This window comes from Peromyscus eremicus, chromosome 4 (assembly GCF_949786415.1).
Source record: "Peromyscus eremicus chromosome 4, PerEre_H2_v1, whole genome shotgun sequence".
Taxonomy (NCBI): domain Eukaryota; kingdom Metazoa; phylum Chordata; class Mammalia; order Rodentia; family Cricetidae; genus Peromyscus; species Peromyscus eremicus.
In genome coordinates, this window is record NC_081419.1 from 124,452,559 (window position 1) to 124,469,660 (window position 17,102).

The window sequence follows — 17,102 nt, forward strand, 5'->3', positions numbered from 1 at the left end:
CCAACCAAGTAAACACAGAGACTTATATTGGTTACAAACTGTATGGCCATGGCAGGCTTCTTGCTAACTGTTCTTACAGCTTAAATTAATCCATTTCTATAAATCTATACCTTGCCACATGGCTCGTGGCTTACCGGCATCTTCATATGCTGTTTGTCATCATGGCGGCTGGCAGTGTCTCTGACTCAGCCTTCCACTTCCCAGCTTTATTCTCCTCCTTGTCCCGCCTACACTTCCTGCCTAGCCAATGGCCAATCAGTGTTTTATTTATTGACTAATCAGAAACACATTTGACATACAGAACATCCCACAGCATGTCTCCTCCAGCAGCCAGGCAGGCAACACAAAATCAGCAAAGGGCTGGTTGGGTACTTGAGCCGCAGGGAAGCTGGTACAGCCCATCTACGAAGGAGTCCTGGCTATGTGACTTACCTTGTCAATTTTTATATTTTTCAGTACAAATTAGCAATGAACTTCCTATTTTCAGATTTTGTAATGCTAGCACAGGTTCATGTCAGAGAAGAGCTGCAAGCAGATGGGTGAGTGGGGCGGGGGCGGTGTTGATTGGTTGGGTTTGGAAAGAAGCCTACACAAAAATACCCTTCAGGGATGAGCTTTGTTAGGAGAAAGATCCTTGAGACCATAGGAGCCATGATCAGGCCTTGACGAGGGAGAGCATTAAGAAGGAATGATGTTTTCTATCAGAGACAATGTGATTAAGGACAGGAGAGGCTTCCCCTCAAAATCTGGAGAGGAGGAACTGCGTTAAGAGAGAGAGAGCTTAGAGCGACCGCTGTCATAGACAGAACGGGGGAGGTGTGAGCCATGGGAAAGTCTTTGAGTTTTATATCCTTTTGGGGAATGGCAGAAAGGCCACACCACATGATTTAGTCTAGGAGAGACATGTGACAAGTAGCATGGAGGAACCAGGTTCGGGATCTGGTCCCCTAGAGTGATCATCTTAAAGTTCCTTAAATTCAGATTTAAGGAACTACACAGGATTAAGATACACAAGGTGGGGACTGGGGAGATGGCTCAGTGGTCAAGAGCACTGGCTGTTTCTTCCAGAGGACCCGTGTTCCATTCCCAGCTCTCACATGGCAGCTCATAACTGTCTGTAACTCCAGTTCCAGGGTACCTGACACCCTCATACATACAGACATGCTGGCAAAACACCAATGCACATTAAAAACAAAAACCAAATCAACTCACAAGGTGCATTTAGACCTCTGGTTCTTGGTTCCATTTCTAAGAAGGGCATAATATTGAAATACCAGAACTCTGCTTTACAAGGGGAAGGATGGAAGGACCAAATATATTGCCTCTGGCATATTATTGCATTATCCTCTGTGCACAGGGTTTGAGAGGCTCTGCAGCCAATGAGAAGGCCCTCCTGGGACTCCCAGTCTAATAAGACAGCAGGACAAGGAGAGTGAACTACAAGACTAGTTAATCAACAGGAGTAAGGACATGGGGGAGCACTGTAATGTGCACCCATCCAAAGCAGGCTTCCTATGAGAAAGATCTTATGGTTTTTAGACTTCAGTATTATTAGGAATGAGCTGGGCAAGGACCAGGGGTTGTGATCCAGACAGTATGCCAGACAGGGGGACTACCACTCTAAGGCTGAGAGACAAGAGAGAGACATCCATTCCAGTATCTGAATGTATTTCCTTGTTGCAGTGGTTGAAAGTAGGGGTGGGGGAAAGGCACATGGAAAGATGTGGAACTGGGGAGTAAGGTCAAAATGGTAAGCAATCTGTTGGAACTCAATGCCAATGACTAGAGTGGCCTGGGTGTAAGAGACAGTGGAGAGTGGTAGGGCCGTGCACACTGGAGTCTGTGGGTGTTTAGTTGACACTTTTGGGTGCCAAAGCTTCCCCCTTTTCCGGGATCAGTCAGAATCTGTTTAGTGTAGCATCTGCAAACAAATTGTTAAGTATTCTGCAAGGTCAAATACAATTTCTTTACATCTGGCCCTTGGGCCACCAGTTCATTCCAGGGAAGATTCAAGAAGCCCGTGGGGGCCATTTTAGGAAATACAGGCTAGGTTCCAGGGGGGCTACTGGGGCGTGTGTGTGTGTGTGTGTGTGTGTGTGTGTGTGCTGGCAACTTGACACAAGCTAGGGTCATCTGAGAGGAGGGAACTTCTGCTGAGAAAATGCCTCCATAAGATCTGACTGAAGGCAAGCCTGTGGGGTATTTTCTTTCTTAATTAGTGGTTGGTTTCGGAGGGCTCAGCCCATTGTGGGTAGGGCCACTCCTGGGCTGGTGGTCCTGGGTTCTATAAGAAAGCAGGCTGAGCAAGCCATGAGGAGCAAGCCAGTAAGCAGTACTCCTCCATGGCCTCTGCATCAGCTCCTGCCTCTAGGTTCCCATTCAGTTTCAGTTCCTGCCTTGGCCTCCTTCAGTGGACTGTGATTCAGAATATGTAAGTCAGAGAAACCCTCTCCTCCCCAAGTTGATTTTGGTCACAGTGTTTCATGACAGCAATAATAAACCTAACTAAGGCAGAAATTGGTCCCTTAGGATATTGCTGTGATCTACCTCACCATGTTGTTTGGGGGAGGATTGTGGAAGGGCTTTGGCACTTTGGGTTGGAGAAGCCATTGAGTGTTCAAAGCTTGGTGAGCTGTTGTGAGAACTTGGAAGATTAGAAGGTAGTGCCAAAAGCAGTGTAGATGATGGAGGCCTGGCTTGGGAAGTTTCAGAGAGAAGCAAAGGCCCAGTTGGGGCCGTTTGATACTTTGAATTAAGAATCTGCGGTTCTGGTCCGCTGGGGCTGAGGACTCAGCTGTGATTAGTAAGAGAGCAGCACCACTGAAGTAAAACCATCACTTTACGGGGACAATAGATGCTGGTCAGCTGGGGCTGCGAAACTAATGGTGATTAAAAAAGACCAGCACTAGTCAGGTGACGTCTGGGAAGTGTCTCCTGAGAGTCGGCACCCAGCGCTGTGTTCTAGACTCAGCCCGCGTGGTGCCATGTGCTGGCAGCTGGACGGCAGTGTAAGAGTCACCCAGGTGGTACTGGTTTTGAAGGTAGGAGGGGGTCATGGAGAGCAGCAGAGAGCAGCATCCCTCCACAGCCTCTGCATCAGCTCCTGCCTCCAAGGTGGGCGGGGGGTGGTGGTGGTGGTGGTGGTGGTGGTGGTGGTGGTGCGGCTTTAAGCAAAGCCACAACATCCTAGCCTCATGCGTAAAAGGCCTGGTGGCTACCGTCTGGGGAGCAGAGAAAAAGAAGTCCATGGCCTACTTAGGGGATGCTGTGGCACTAATGAGGGACAGAACAGTGAAAGAGGTCTGTATGGCAGGGATATGGGTGAGAGGTGACTTGATAACACACGAGAAGGATGGTGGGGGTGGTAGTTAAGGACATGGGTTGGGGCAGCAAGTACAGAGGGAGAAGTGACTCATGAGAATGCCCTCAGTGCCTGTGGGTCATACAGGGTCATGGGGCTGGTTTCACACATCATGGTACAGCCTAATCAGTTCCCTGTGTCACCTCTGACATTCCTGTTACATGTGGGCAAGAAGGACATACCTTGACCATTCATAGTGGCAGTGAGCTGGAAAGTCATGGGGTAACTGCAAAGTTCAAGGTGGCTGTATAGCTCAGAGCCTGCCCTGGTGACAGGGCCCAGTGTGACAGGGCAGTGACCTTTACCCTAGAAGGCGGGTCCAGCAAGGGGGAGGTGACAGGGAGGTAGGGTGGGGTATCTAGCTGGAGTGGCCTGCCTCGCAGAGGGCAGGAAGTATGACAGAGCCAGGAGTTACTGTGAAGGGAAGAACCCAGAAGGGCAAATTCCCCCTGGACAGTTCACCTAGGGAGGGAATGGCGTGTTTTTAAGAGGTTGATAGTCTGAGCTGCTTTGAACACCTCGCTTAGAGGTGCTGCAGATTCTCAGGCGGGATGATGAAGTGTGTGTGTGTGCAGTACCCCTGTACCATCTGTTCCTCCTCCCTGTGGAGCAGGGTTATACTAAGTGCCCCAAGTTTGTGTGTTTGTAGGGGAGAGGACTGTGGTGCCAGAGTGGAACCCAGGGCCTCCAGTGTGCCATGCAATAGCACCACCACTCAGCTCTTCTCTGTGGAGTAAGGAAGGATCTAACTTGTTTTTGATGCTACAAGAGCCCACAGCTGAGAGACTTTGAATTTCTAACGAGATTTTGGATTTTTAAAGAGACTGAACTTTTAAAGTGTTTGGATTTGTAAAGACTGATTGTAGTATTAATATTAATTAATGAGGACAACAAGAAAGGAGTTGGGGCTATCATGGTATGGACACTGGGGTCAGGCTCACTCTCCTGAAGGTGGGGGTGCAGAAGCCATCGGGGTCAACAGAGTGGGCATCCCAGGTGAAGTTCTGGCCTGGGCCTGAGAAAGAACACAGAGTGTTGCTTACTAAGTGATGTGTTTGTGTGTCAAGTTGTCAAGGGGTCAATTGTACTACCTAGTTTTTATGTCAACCTGACACAAGCCAGAGTAGAAGGAACCTCAATTGAGGAAATGCCTCCATAAGATCCAGTCATAGGCAGGGCCGTGGGGCATATTCTTAATTGATGTAGGTTCTGCCACCCCTCAGTTGGTGGTTCTGGATTCTACAAGAAAGCAGGCTGAGCATGCCATGGGGAGCAAGCCAATAAGCAGCACTCCTCCATAGCTTCTGCCTCAGCTCCTGCCTCCAAGTTCCTGTCCTGTTTGAGTTCCTTTTGGTGATGAACAGTTATATGGAAGTGTGAGCGAAGTATACCCGTTTCCTCCCAGGTTGCTTTGGTCCCGGTGTTTCATCACAGCAACAATAACCCTAAGACAGCTGGTGGACTGTGGAGCTGAAATACTCAGGATGAAAGGAATTGGGAGGGTTTCTAGAGTCTCCTGCCTTTCTGTTTAAATGCTAAGTCCCAACCTGCTTATAGTTGTGAGTGATGCTGTGCCAGCTCCCAGCCTTACCTGGTATGCAGCAGCTGCTCCATGTGCACCTGCTGAACCAGATGAGGAAACCTCATAGTTCATCTGACCTTTGACACATGGCCCTTGACCCTGTCTGTTCTAGTAGGTACATCCTGGATGGCCCACTAGGTTTGGTTTCTAAGGTCCAGGGTCAGTCAGATGTGGAATTTTGTGGGTGGAGATTGAGCTTGAAACAGACAGACTGGTGTAAATCCTGGCTCTTCATCTCTGAAATGGGATGGTAACTCCTGCTGCTGATCGTAGAGTGCTGTGGGGCACAGGGGCAGGAGCAGCTGTCCTACCGTTTTTCAGAAAGATAGGTGTAGGAAGTTTCTGTCCCGCTTGGTCCCGCAGCCATTCAGTCCCAAACAAACACACAGAGGCTTGTATTGATTGTAAACTGTTTGGCCTGTTGCCCAGGCATATAACTAAGTAGCTCTTATGCTTAAATTAACCCATACTTCTTGTCTGTGTTTAGCCATGTGGCTTGGTACCTTTTCTTAGTGCAGCATTCTCATCTTGCTTATTTCCTCGGTGTCTGGCTGGAGACTCTGCCTCTCCCTTCCTCTTCCCAGCCTTCTCCTAGTCTGGTCGCCCCACCTACACTTTCTGCCTGGCTACTGGCCAATCAGCATCTTATTAAACCAATAGGAGTGACAAATCTTTACAGTGTACATGAGCATTATCCCACAGCATTTCCCCTTTTTTCTTTTCAAAATAACCCTAAATCTAATCTTCCTTTGTTTAGCTTTTTTCCTGACCATTATCCACAACAATTTGTAACCAACATTCTAAACAAAGACAAACATCCATAATCCATTTTTTGGGAATTCGAGCATAGTTTTTTAGGCTACTTCCTGCTGATTGGGGGCACTGGTAATCTTATAGGGACCCAAAGAAAATTTAGGATTTTGTGGTCAAGTCCTGACTGGAGTAGTCTGTGAGGCTGGATCATCTCAGCCAGCACCCTTGAAGCCTTTCTGGATGCAGATAGGAGCAGCATCCTCATCCTTCCTCACCCTCTCTGCTCTGCAGGGTGCTTCAAGGAGCAGTTATGTCTGTCCTATACCCATCTCTGGAGGACCTGAAGGTGAGCCAAGTCATCCAGGTAAGGAACTAGTCTCCATCTGCCTAGAGTCCCTTATCGTGACCTTGGGAATTAACCTTAGTAACTAAGGCTTGTCTTGGGGGATGCTGGGTACTGGAAGTCCTTGGGAATTCCTTGGAAGCCCTGGGACACAGTGCAGAGGCTGATGCAGTGGCTCTCAACTTGTGGGTGGCGACCCCTTTGGGGATTGAACGATCCAAGAGTCCCAGCTACAGCTGAGCAACATTTCACATTCTTTTTAGGCCCAAGCCAGAGCCTCACCCAGGATGCTCACTCCGTCAGCCCCGATGGCTTCTGCACCCCCACTTTCAGGTGAGTGAACCTGACCCCAGCATCATGACAGCTCCGTCACACAGCCCAGCATTGCTGGGTCTCTCACCATGGAAGGCAACGTGAGGCCCCTGACCCCGGGCAGGCCCGCCTCTCCTGGGTGTGCCATGTACTGACTCTGAGAACGTGGCCCAGCATTCTGGCCACATCTCGATGCCCGCTTCTCACCTGTCACTTTGTGGGACTCATGTATAATTAACCTTCCCCCTTTGAGGAAACATTGACGTGTGAGGCAGAAATTGCCTGATTTGGTGCCACCATAGGCAGACCGTCTGGGGAGACCAGATTTTGAGGTAGCCCTTAGAGAAGCCCATAGCAATCTTGAGCCAGTCCTGTGAGAGAAGCTTAAACTAGGGCCCACGGTTCCCCCTTCGGTGCTCTGCGGTCTCCCCGAGTTGCCATCCACCATGGCCTGTGGTCTCTGGTAGTCCCGCACCTCCTCTGGCTTTGTGTCAGCTGTCAAAGCAGTTGAACTGAGTGCCTCAGGGTATAGGAGAGACTCAGTGTCTGAGGCTACTGCGAGACGAAGGTGCTTCGAACCTTGGGCAGAGCTGGCCCGTGCCACTGGCAAGCATCCCCGGGACACACAGCATGGTCAGGGGATCAGGGTGTGGTTGAAGTTTCCAGGTTCACGGAAAATGCGTGGCCCTGGGCCAGCCAAGGTGGCTCTGCACAAGCCCCTGAGTGACTCTTGTCTCTTCTTTGCCATCAGAGTTGTACCCAAACTTGGCGGAACTGGAGAGTTATATGGGGCTGTCCCTCTCTAGCCAAGAAGTCCAGGAGAGCCTGCCTCAGATTCCAGATGGCGACAATGTAGGTATTTGTCCCCTGCCTCAGGTGGCCACTAAACATCCTACCTCTTGGTCTTGCCATTTAAAAAGGTGTGTGTGTGTGTGTGTGTGTGTGTGTGTGTGTGTGTGTGTGTGTATGGATATATTGTCAACCCAGTCATTCTTTATAACAGCAATTGGGACCCAAATGCACTCACCCTAAATTATGATGAGTGTCTTTTTTTTTTTCTCTTTGACATGGGGTCTCACTATGTAGCCTTGGCTGGCCTGGAACTGACTATGTAGACCAGGTGGCTACAAACTCATAGAGATAGATACCTGCCTCTGCCTTCCAAGTGCTGGAACTAAAGACATGCACCACTACTCCTGGATTTTTTGTTGTTGTTGCTGTTGGTTTTCTTATAACAGGGTTTCTCTGTATAGCTCTGACTGTCCTGGATAGTTCCTAGTGCTCTGTAGACCACACTCTGTAGACACACTGCCCCTGCCTCCTGAGTGCTCTGATTAAAGGCATGAGCCACCACCACCCGGCTTCTTGAATGTTTTTGAAAAAGATTTATTTTATTTTTATGTATATTCTTGTTTTGCCTGTATGTATGTGCACTACATGTGTGGTTGGTACCTGAAGAAGCCAGAAGGGGGTGTCAGATCCCTAGAACTGGTGTTATAGAAGGTTGTAAACCTCCATGTAGGTGCTGGGAATCAAACCTGGGTCCTCTGCAAGAGCAACAAGTGCTCTTAATTGCTGAGCCAGCTCCAAACTCAACAATTTTTGTTATTGTAATTACTTTCAGTGTTCTCAACTTTTTTGTGTTTAAATAGTAGGGCTCCCGGTAACTTGCACAGACAGGAAGTCTATTTTACCAGTATTGCCTCCATAACCACAGAACAGTAGCAGGACGAATAATTTACGCTAGTGGAGTGTCTATAGCTCTGGGCAGGACCATCCCTCCCCAGGAAGCTCTCCCACCCCTTCGTGGTCACACCTGCTCCCTCCTCCAGCCCTCCCCAGTCCCTGGTAACCTTCTCCTCTTTTTCTTTCTTCCATTGCTTACCCTTCCTCCCCCCTTTCTTTTTACTTCTTTGGCAGTATTAGGGACCTCATGGGTGTTAGCTTGTTCCACCACTGTGTCACACTCCCAGCCTTGGTTTCTGTCTGTAGAATTTTACTTTAGAATGTTGTATAAATGGAAACCAGAAAGTATGACTCTTTTAGGGTGTTCTATGCATGTGTTAGTTGTATGTCTGGGGTGTGTGTGTGTTTGTGTGTGTGTGTGTGTGTGTGTGTGTGTGTGTGTGTGTGTGTGTGTGTAGACTAGGGTTGATGTCTTGCTCTATCCCTCCCCACCTTATTTTTTGAGACATGGTCTCTCACTGAACCTGAAGCTCCCTGGTTGAGCCAGGCTGGGTAATGAATGGCAGGGATCCTCCTGTCTCTGTCTCCCCAGCTCCCCAGCACCGGGATGACAGATGCGTGGTCACATACCCAGCTTTGTATGTGGGTTCTGAGAATCTGAATTCAGGATCTCATGTGTGCATAGCTGCCACTTCTTACCTGCCAAGGGTAATTTTAGTTTCTTACTATTACACACAGAGCTCTTGTGTAAAGGCTTTTGTATGGATACAAATTTCCTTTTTGGCATAACGGGCTGGAATTTGCAGTTGTTACACAATGTGATAAATCTGCATTTGTAGGCAGCTGTCAGGCTATTTTCTGGAGGGGTTGTGCATTCATCTCTCCTGACAATGGTGCCAAATGCCTGGTGTCTTCACCAGCACTCAGTGTCATCACTAGTTATGACAAGTCTTCATCTGCATTTTCCTAATGGCTAGTAGTGTGGTATATCTTATTATGTCCCCACCACCTGAGACAAGATCTGGCCCTATCTGTCCTCAAACTCAGTATAGCTGAGGGTGGCTTTGAACTTCTGACACCCCCCCACCCCCACCCTGCTTCCATGTCTCAAGTGCTGGGGTTACAGATGTGTGCCACTGCACCTGGTTTGTGTGGTGTTAGGGATCAAACCCAGGGCCTTAGCATGCTAGGCAGGCACCCTCCTGACTAAGCCACATCACGGGCCTCATTTCGTGCATATTAATTAGACTTTTAAAGGTCGAGTTTAGTGACTACACTTTATAATCTGAGATCATCATCAGATAACATGGGTTGTAAATACCATCTCCCAGTCCTCCTCGGCTTAGCTCTTTATCTCCTTGACAGAGTCTTTAGCAGAGGAAATGCCTCTAGTTTTGATGAGGTCAAGTATATTTTTTCATATTTTCCTCTTTCTTTTCTTGGATTTCCTGTCTAAAGAATTTTCCTACAGCCGGGCAGTGGTGGCGCACGCCTTTAATCCCAGCACTCGGGAGGCAGAGCCAGGCGGATCTCTGTGAGTTCGAGGCCAGCCTGGTCTCCAAAGCGAGTTCCAGGAAAAGCGCAAAGCTACACAGAGAAACCCTGTCTCGAAAAACCAAAAAAAAAAAAAAAAAAAAAAAAAAGAATTTTCCTTCAAGCCCTAGGTCCTAAAGATTTTCTCTTTTACATTCTTCTGAAATTGCTATAGTTTTGTTTTACATTTGACTTTTTTTTTTGGTTTTTCGAGACAGGGTTTCTCTGTGTAGCTTTGCGCCTTTCCTGGGACTCACTTGGTAGTCCAGGCTGGCCTCGAACTCACAGAGATCCGCCTGGCTCTGCCTCCCGAGTGCTGGGATTAAAGGCGTGCGCCACCACCGCCCGGCTACATTTGACTTTTGTACACACTGGTTTTGTGTCAACTTGACACAAGCTAGAGTCATCAGAAAGGAAGGAGCCTCAGTTGAGGAAATGCCTCTATGAGATCCATCTATAAGGTGTTTTCTCAATTAGTGATCAATGGGGAGGGCCCAGCCCATGGTAGGTGGTGCCATCCCTGGGCAGGTGGTCCTGGGTTCTATAAGAAAGCAGGCTGAGCAAACCCTGTGAAACAAGCCAGTAAGCAGCACCCCTCCATTAGTTTATACCTCCAGGATCCTGCCTTGTTTGGGTTCCTGTCTTGACTTCCTTTGATAATAGGTGATGAACAGCTATATGGAAGTGTAAGCAGAGTGAACCCTTTCCTCCCCAACTTTCTTTTTGGTCATAGTGTTTTGTCACAGCAATAGAAACCCTCACTAAGACAACTTTATAATTAAACTTGAATAGATTTTTGGAAAAATATTGCTGCCTGGGGGAACCAGCCTCCAGCAGCACAGGGTTCAAAGGGAAATCCACAGATTCGGCACGTACTAGACTTTTTTTTATCTGAGGGGGTTAGGGAAAAGGACACTCACACTCTCTCTTGATGGTATCCTTCTTTATTTTTCTGTGTTCTTTATTCTGTGTTGTATATTCTTTTTTCTTATCTCTATCCAGAAATGTCCCTTCTGTCTCTCTTGATGTTTTCCTTCTCCTTCTAACTCTCTTGATGTTCTCCTCCTAATTCTCTTGATTCTTGTTTTTTTCACCTCAAAGCTATTTGACAAAACATCTTAGTCTAACTTTGAGTTATTTTCAAAGCTTTGTTTCACCCATGATGCACTCTAAAACCTGAACACATCTCCTAACACTAAGATTAAAAGAATTTAAACTAGCTGGCCTACTGGGACTCAATTGTTTTTCTTAATCATTAACCTAAGCCACAGTCTATACAGCTCCTTCATGTGTTCTAGCTGTGTGACACTTCCTTGTTTTATTTTTTTATCATCAAAACTCTATTTAAACTAACATTATTATTAATAATTAGACAGTACAGCTTAGGAAGAAATCATCTTCATAATAATCCACAGGTAAAAATACTCAGTAGTACGGGATGTTTCCATGATATAAGCACACTACATTACAGGCAGTGGGGATCTCCCCACCCCCATTCATACCATGCCAGATACCAAAGAAAGAGCATCAGCAAACAGGTAAAGGCACAGCAGAAGCAAAAGACATTCTGGGGCCTGTGATCTTGGGACCTTGCCTATCCGAGATTCAGCCATCAGGGAGTTTCCTGCTGGTGGGCTGACACCTGAACTTCAATTGCCACCTGCTGCTCCTCTGCCATGGCCACCAGCAGAGAAGGTTCCTACGTCATAGTTCCTATTTTTCCCCCAGCCATCAATTGCTGCAGTGAATCTTGTTGAGATAGCCCCATATCCCGACTGATCTTGAGCTCTGCCACAAAGCAATTGTCCTCTCCATGGTAAGGTTCTCTCTGGAGTTCCTAGTTGGCTGTTGACTGAGGTGTCCAGTACCTATTGCCTTGGGTACTGTGGCAAGAGAAACCTTGATGTGTCTGTGCAGTTCCTCACATTTTGTTCTTTTTGTCGGAATCAGTTTCACTATTCACATCCCATTGCCTTTCTACCTTAAGCTAGATTATCCCACCTGCATTACCAAAACAGCTTGGAGGATGTTGATAGAAATGTGCTGTGTCTGTGCACTGGCCTGAGGAGTCAACAGCTTTGCTAGCTCTTCCAGGGTGTGCATACTGGAAAGCTATTTGCTTAGGTCTTTGTGGATGTTTATCAGGATTTTTCTCACACAATTTCTGCACATGTCTTGTTAGATTCATACATATCTCATTTCTCCTGCTCCCCTCCATTTTTTTTTTTTTTTTTTTTTTTTTTTTGGTCAGAGTGTAGATAAACACAGTTGTGTCTTGCTCAGAGTGACTTCCAGCTCTTGGGTTCAAGTTATCCTCTTGCCTCAGCCTTATTGGTAGCTAAGACTACAGATGCCCAGCACAGTTGATTTCTATATGCTGACATTGAATTCTAGGACCTCGAATGTTTGTATGTATTTACTTATAGGTAGCAATTTGTTTTTTAGATTTCTGTGGATATTCTAGTAGACCATCATGCCATTTATCAACAGGAGTAATTATATCTCCTTCCTGTCCTGTGTGCCTTTTTCTATTTTCTTGCCTCACTGTCCTGTGCCTGAGACTGGACGTCCTTCTCTTCTGTCTCCCAGGAGAAATCATTTGTTAATTTTTATTCTTGGTTCCAGACAAAGTCAAAACTAGCCTTTCATTTCCCATGGCTCATTACTTGCTGTGAAATGTCTTTGTTTTAAGTGGATCTCTTCTTGACATTCATTTCCTTTGGAAAATAAAGGGACCCCTTCCTAAGCCTGGCTTCCTTTCCCTTTCCTCTCGAGTTTTGGGGTATGGATTTTGACGCCCTCTAGTGGCATCATCGAGCTCCATTCCCGCTCAGCCTCTGCCAAGAGTGTTTGTGTGTGGAACCCAGGGACTGTTCCATCCTCTTACTCATCCCTTCCTAGAACCCAGAGACCCTGGAGGCTTGGGCCCCAGGTGCCTGGCTGACCACCCTCCCCCGCCTGTGTTTGCAGATGGTGGTCACTAGCCCTGGGCCTGGCCAGGTGGCAGCACCAGTCTCTGGGAACAACCTGGGTGTGCTGCGTGCAGAGATCAAGCCTGGCATGCGTGAGATCCACCTGTGCAAGGACGAGCGTGGCAAGACTGGACTGCGCCTGCAGGCTGTTGACAAGGTAAGCAAGATCGGTGGCGGACCCCAGGAGGACAGCGTGCCTCTCTGGTGCTAAATAGCACTTGTCACAGCCCCAGGGATCCAAGCTCCCTTTTGGGACAGTTGCCCGGCAGTCTGAGATGACGTAGAGTTTAAGGGCCTCCCCTTCCAGGGCTCAGGGAGTCTCTGTACACAGTAAGGAAGGTTCCAAGCAGGCACCATAATACCCGAGGCCTCAAGGCTGTGCCTAGTTGCAGCAGGATCCTCTTTAAGTCCCATACAAGGCTCCTTCTACTCAGAGCCCCTGTTTCCTATACCCCAACGCCCTTGGGTCTGGCTTCCTGATGACTGTAGAGAAAGCCAGCCAGATGATGCCCTTGGGAAGGGTGATACAGGAGAATTGATTGTGATGCTGAAATCCTGATTCAGTGGACTCTGTGTGGTCTGGTGTGTTTCCTCCTCCAGGAAAATAGGGGTAACCTGTGTATCCCCCTGCAGACCTTAGGTCCCACTACACTCTAAGCTCACAGGGTAGGGGAAATGAACATCTGAAAGGAGGGGCCTGGGACAGGCAGCCAGGGGTGCTGACTCTGGAGTCTTGTTTCCCAGGGGCTCTTTGTGCAGCTGGTCCAGGCCAACACCCCTGCATCCCTCGTGGGGCTGCGCTTTGGGGACCAGATCCTGCAGATTGACGGGTGTGACTGTGCTGGGTGGAGCACATACAAAGCTCACAAAGCACTGAAGAAGGCATCCGCGGAGAAGATTGTCATGATTGTTCGGGACAGGTCAGTAGCCAGGTCCCAGCATCCTCCCTGCTTGGCCCCAGCCACACCCACAAGCCCAGCTTACCGTCACTCTCTACCAGGCCGTTCCAGCGGACTGTCACCATGCACAAGGACAGCTCAGGCCAAGTTGGATTTTTCATCAAGAAGGGGAAGATTGTATCCGTGGTAAAGGGAAGCTCCGCAGCCCGTAATGGACTTCTCACCAACCACTACGTGTGTGAGGTGAACGGACAGAACATCATTGGGCTAAAGGTAGGCAGTGGCGTAGCTCTGCCAGGAAATGCGGGCATTGTGGAGATGGTGTGGGGGTGGGATGGCTCCTGTCTGCATAGGCTGTAGAACCTGCCAGAGCCTCAACACCCCCATCCTAAGGTAGACGGGGACTTCAGTATGACGTGTTTGTGGAGCTCTGAGCAGTTGTCAATCAGAATGAGTAAGTGCCCAGTAAGAATTCGCTAACATGCAAGATGTGCCAGAGGGGTATCATAATGTGCGAGGACACGGGATCCCCAGATGGCTGCTGGCCAGAGGGACACCTCCTCCTCTGTGTGGCGCTTCTCTTTGGATGCTAATCACGTTCAGTAATGAGGCTCCCTTTAGAAAACTGTGACTTGGAAATCCATTGCTGGCCTTGGCTTATTTAGGGAGGGTAGGTAAATCCTCTATTTACAAACCAAGAAGGTACACAGCGGCTTTAGGCCCATGCTGTAGATGTGGGAAGAGGGGTGTCTTCTGGGAATGGGCAGTAAGGAGCTGTGGTTTGAGACTTGAACAAGTGAGAGCAACTCAGTCCTGATTCATGCTGCTACCGTGGGAGTGCCTCTCCACCCATTAGTGCTCATGGGGCAGGTGGTGGCATCTCACTCCACAGTGGGCATTGTAGACGAATTTCTAAGTGGTCTTATTAAATAAAAAACACGGAGCCAAATATAGGAGTGAAAGCCTTACAGATCGGAGAAGCCACCAGCCAACCTTAACTCACCAACTCTGCAGCTTCCAAATGTGTGTTACTTCCTGTCTACCCACACCTTTATTGCCTTGCTGTTCTGCCCTCTCATTGACTACCTCACTTCCTTGTCACTGCCTGTCTATACAGACCTCCAGGTCTCTATGGTTTTTACTAATAGTGGCTGCTGACCTTTATCCTCTGATTCTCAGATAAATTTTATTGGGGGACACAGATAAATGATCACCACAGGGCATAAGCCACTCCAGTCACGTGTCTGCTTCCTTGTCCCTGGCAGTCTCCCTTCACCTTCTGGGGAGACGTATTCTGGTGGCTGTACTACTGTGATCAGGAAGTTCTTCCTGTGTCTGAGATCCCTCCTGGTGAATCCTCTCCCATTTCTCTGTGGTCAAGCATACCGGGCAAAAGGCCACCACAGTCTATGCTTGAAAAGCTGAGTGCAGTAATGCCACTCCTGAGCAGCTAGGGATTGCTTCTTTGAAAAGACGACAGTCCATTCCTAACTCTAAGAGTAGCCATGCTTGGATGTGGTTCACATAGCTGCACAGATGGCCCAAGGCATCACCGACCTTACAGGTTACTCCACCTAGCTATGGCACCATGAGACCCTCAGGTACTAGGTCTGTGCTCTTGAGCAGTGCCTAGTAGTTACTCTTTCTGAAGTCAGGTATCTTTCAAAGTTTGCGGCCATCACTAGTCCTATGGGACATCTCTTCTCCCATTTATTCTGGAACAACTAAGAAAGCACAGAACCAGATTCTGTACATATGCAAAACGATGGTCACCAGGAGCTGAGCAGGGACCAGAGGCCCTTTCTCACAACGGTAGTCATTCAACTGGTGGACACCGTCCGCATGGAGCTTGTCTGTTCTCTTCAGGATCTAAGCAGTTTCTACAAGCTTTTCTTACTAGTCGGTGAGCTGTGGGAGAGGACTCATGTGGCTGGCTCCGGCTGGTGAGCCAGCGGGAGTCTGAGGACCCAGGTGGACCCAGTGTCTCCCACAGGAGCCTCAGTGTAACTGGGGCCAGCGAAGTTGGCAGAGACAGGAGAATCACATTCGTGGGGCAGTGCTGTAAGGCCCACAAGGCTGGCCTGCAAGAATGGGAGGCCAGTGCCATGCTCCTGTGACCCTGCCAATCTCAAATGAGAGCAACAATACCCCACCTGAGATGTCCAGGGTCCTGCAGCCAGCCGCTGCGGGCAGGTGTGAGGTGTAGGTGGTGTCCTCTAGCAACAGCCGCGCTGAGGTGGCAGTGCTATTCCTGTTCCTCAAGACGACCAGTCACTCTCCTCCTCTTTAGGACAAAAAGATTACAGAGATTCTGACCACAGCCGGAAATGTCGTCACACTGACCATCATCCCCACTGTGATCTACGAGCATATGGTCAAAAAGTAAGGCTGTTAACCCGACCCCTGCACTCTGCTTCCTGTCCACCTCCTGCGCCCTGGCAGCCTCAGTGCTGACCCAGAGCACGGGTCTGGTCTGCTCTATCTTCGACTTTTCTCCAGTTCATGGTGGCCAGTGGCGTCTCATGGCTTGAAGTCCTTAGAAGTGGGGGCTGAACGCAGCCCCTGTGGGGTGCACAGACTGGGGTGGGACGAAGGACGAACAGGGGCCAGTTTCAGCCACTGTCACTGTTGCTCTCTCTAGGTTGTCCCCACTGCTGCTTCACCACACCATGGACCACTCCATTCCAGACATCTGAAGTCACGGGCAGCCCAGACCTCCCGCCATCCTGCAGCAGACAGCAGTCCTCAGCTGGCTTGCTGCCTGGGTCTGGGTACTGCAGGGGTCATGTCCCAGGTGGACGCATATTGGATGAGTCTGTCATTGCTGTTTCCAGGCCTCCTTGGATCCTGACTCCTCGCTATGCTGAGGTACAGGAGGGACTGAGGTTCTCTGTACCCTAGCTGCTGGGCACTTAGGCAGAACGGCAGAATGTCCCTGAAGGCAGCTGGGTTCCTCTGCAGACTTTTGCCTCTTCTAGAAAGTCAGCCACCTGACTTGACAGAGGAATTCCTCATGTGTTCTTTTCCTTCACTGATCTTTGTCACAGATTGTATATAGATTACTTGTGTAACCCTTTACTGTCTTTTGAATAAAGAGTGGATTTTAAACACAGCCCCTTCTATGAAAGTTCCTGGAAATTCCAGAATCACTGGACCCATGACATGCCAGGGCTGCTTTTGCTTTTGGACAGAGACCAGGCCAAGGCCTTATATGCATGCCTCTGAGAGCAGCGGTCTGTCTGTGTATCGTGGGCTGCTTGCCAGTCTGTCATAGGAATAGTGGCACTGAGGGTCATGTGGCTGTGGGATGGCAGGAATAGGAGAGGAGACTCCGCATTGGCTTTGGGACCCCGGCTTGAGTGGTCGTGGCCATTTTTGTAGCTACAGAATGGGCCAAAGAAGCCATTTCAGGACTACTGGGAAGAACTGGAATATTCTCCCCACGCTAGGCAGGATGTGACTGGGATCCAGGTGGGGATTCTAGATCCCGTACCTGATCCCAGACGGGCAGAGAGGCCCCAGCCCTACACAGCAGGGCCTGGTGGGGCTGAACCAGCCAGTGGCTGGTTCCATCTGTGTTGGGTGCCATGGTGAGTTCTCACCGACCCCAACACACTTAAAGAAATGACACAGTACAAAGACGCCAGGCCGAGGGGCTGCG

General features: G+C 49.0%; 1 protein-coding gene across 2 annotated transcripts; it reads left to right on the forward strand.

Moving 5' to 3' along the window:
• The first annotated feature begins 329 nt into the window (after positions 1-329).
• Positions 330-16,553, forward strand: Sdcbp2 (syndecan binding protein 2). 2 transcript variants are annotated; one of them, XM_059259654.1, is made up of 9 exons: positions 330-539; positions 5,988-6,060; positions 6,303-6,372; positions 7,103-7,203; positions 12,541-12,699; positions 13,287-13,462; positions 13,543-13,714; positions 15,732-15,823; positions 16,083-16,553. In XM_059259654.1, exons 1-9 carry the CDS (start codon positions 469-471, stop codon positions 16,135-16,137), a joined length of 969 nt encoding a protein of 322 aa, XP_059115637.1. In that variant the 5' UTR covers positions 330-468; the 3' UTR covers positions 16,138-16,553. The 2 variants fall into 2 exon arrangements, with proteins under 2 accessions (XP_059115637.1, XP_059115638.1); XM_059259655.1 differs by having other exon boundaries at positions 5,988-6,042.
• Positions 16,554-17,102: the final 549 nt, after the last annotated feature.

Bases quoted from the DNA above. Each gene is read 5' to 3' on its own strand.
- Sdcbp2 (XM_059259654.1), top strand. From the start codon at position 469: ATGAACTTCCTATTTTCAGATTTTGTAATGCTAGCACAGGTTCATGTC. The intron at 6,373-7,102 runs GTGAGTGAACCT...CTTTGCCATCAG, and splicing joins TTCTGCACCCCCACTTTCAG to AGTTGTACCCAAACTTGGCG. The intron at 12,700-13,286 runs GTAAGCAAGATC...CTTGTTTCCCAG, and splicing joins GCCTGCAGGCTGTTGACAAG to GGGCTCTTTGTGCAGCTGGT.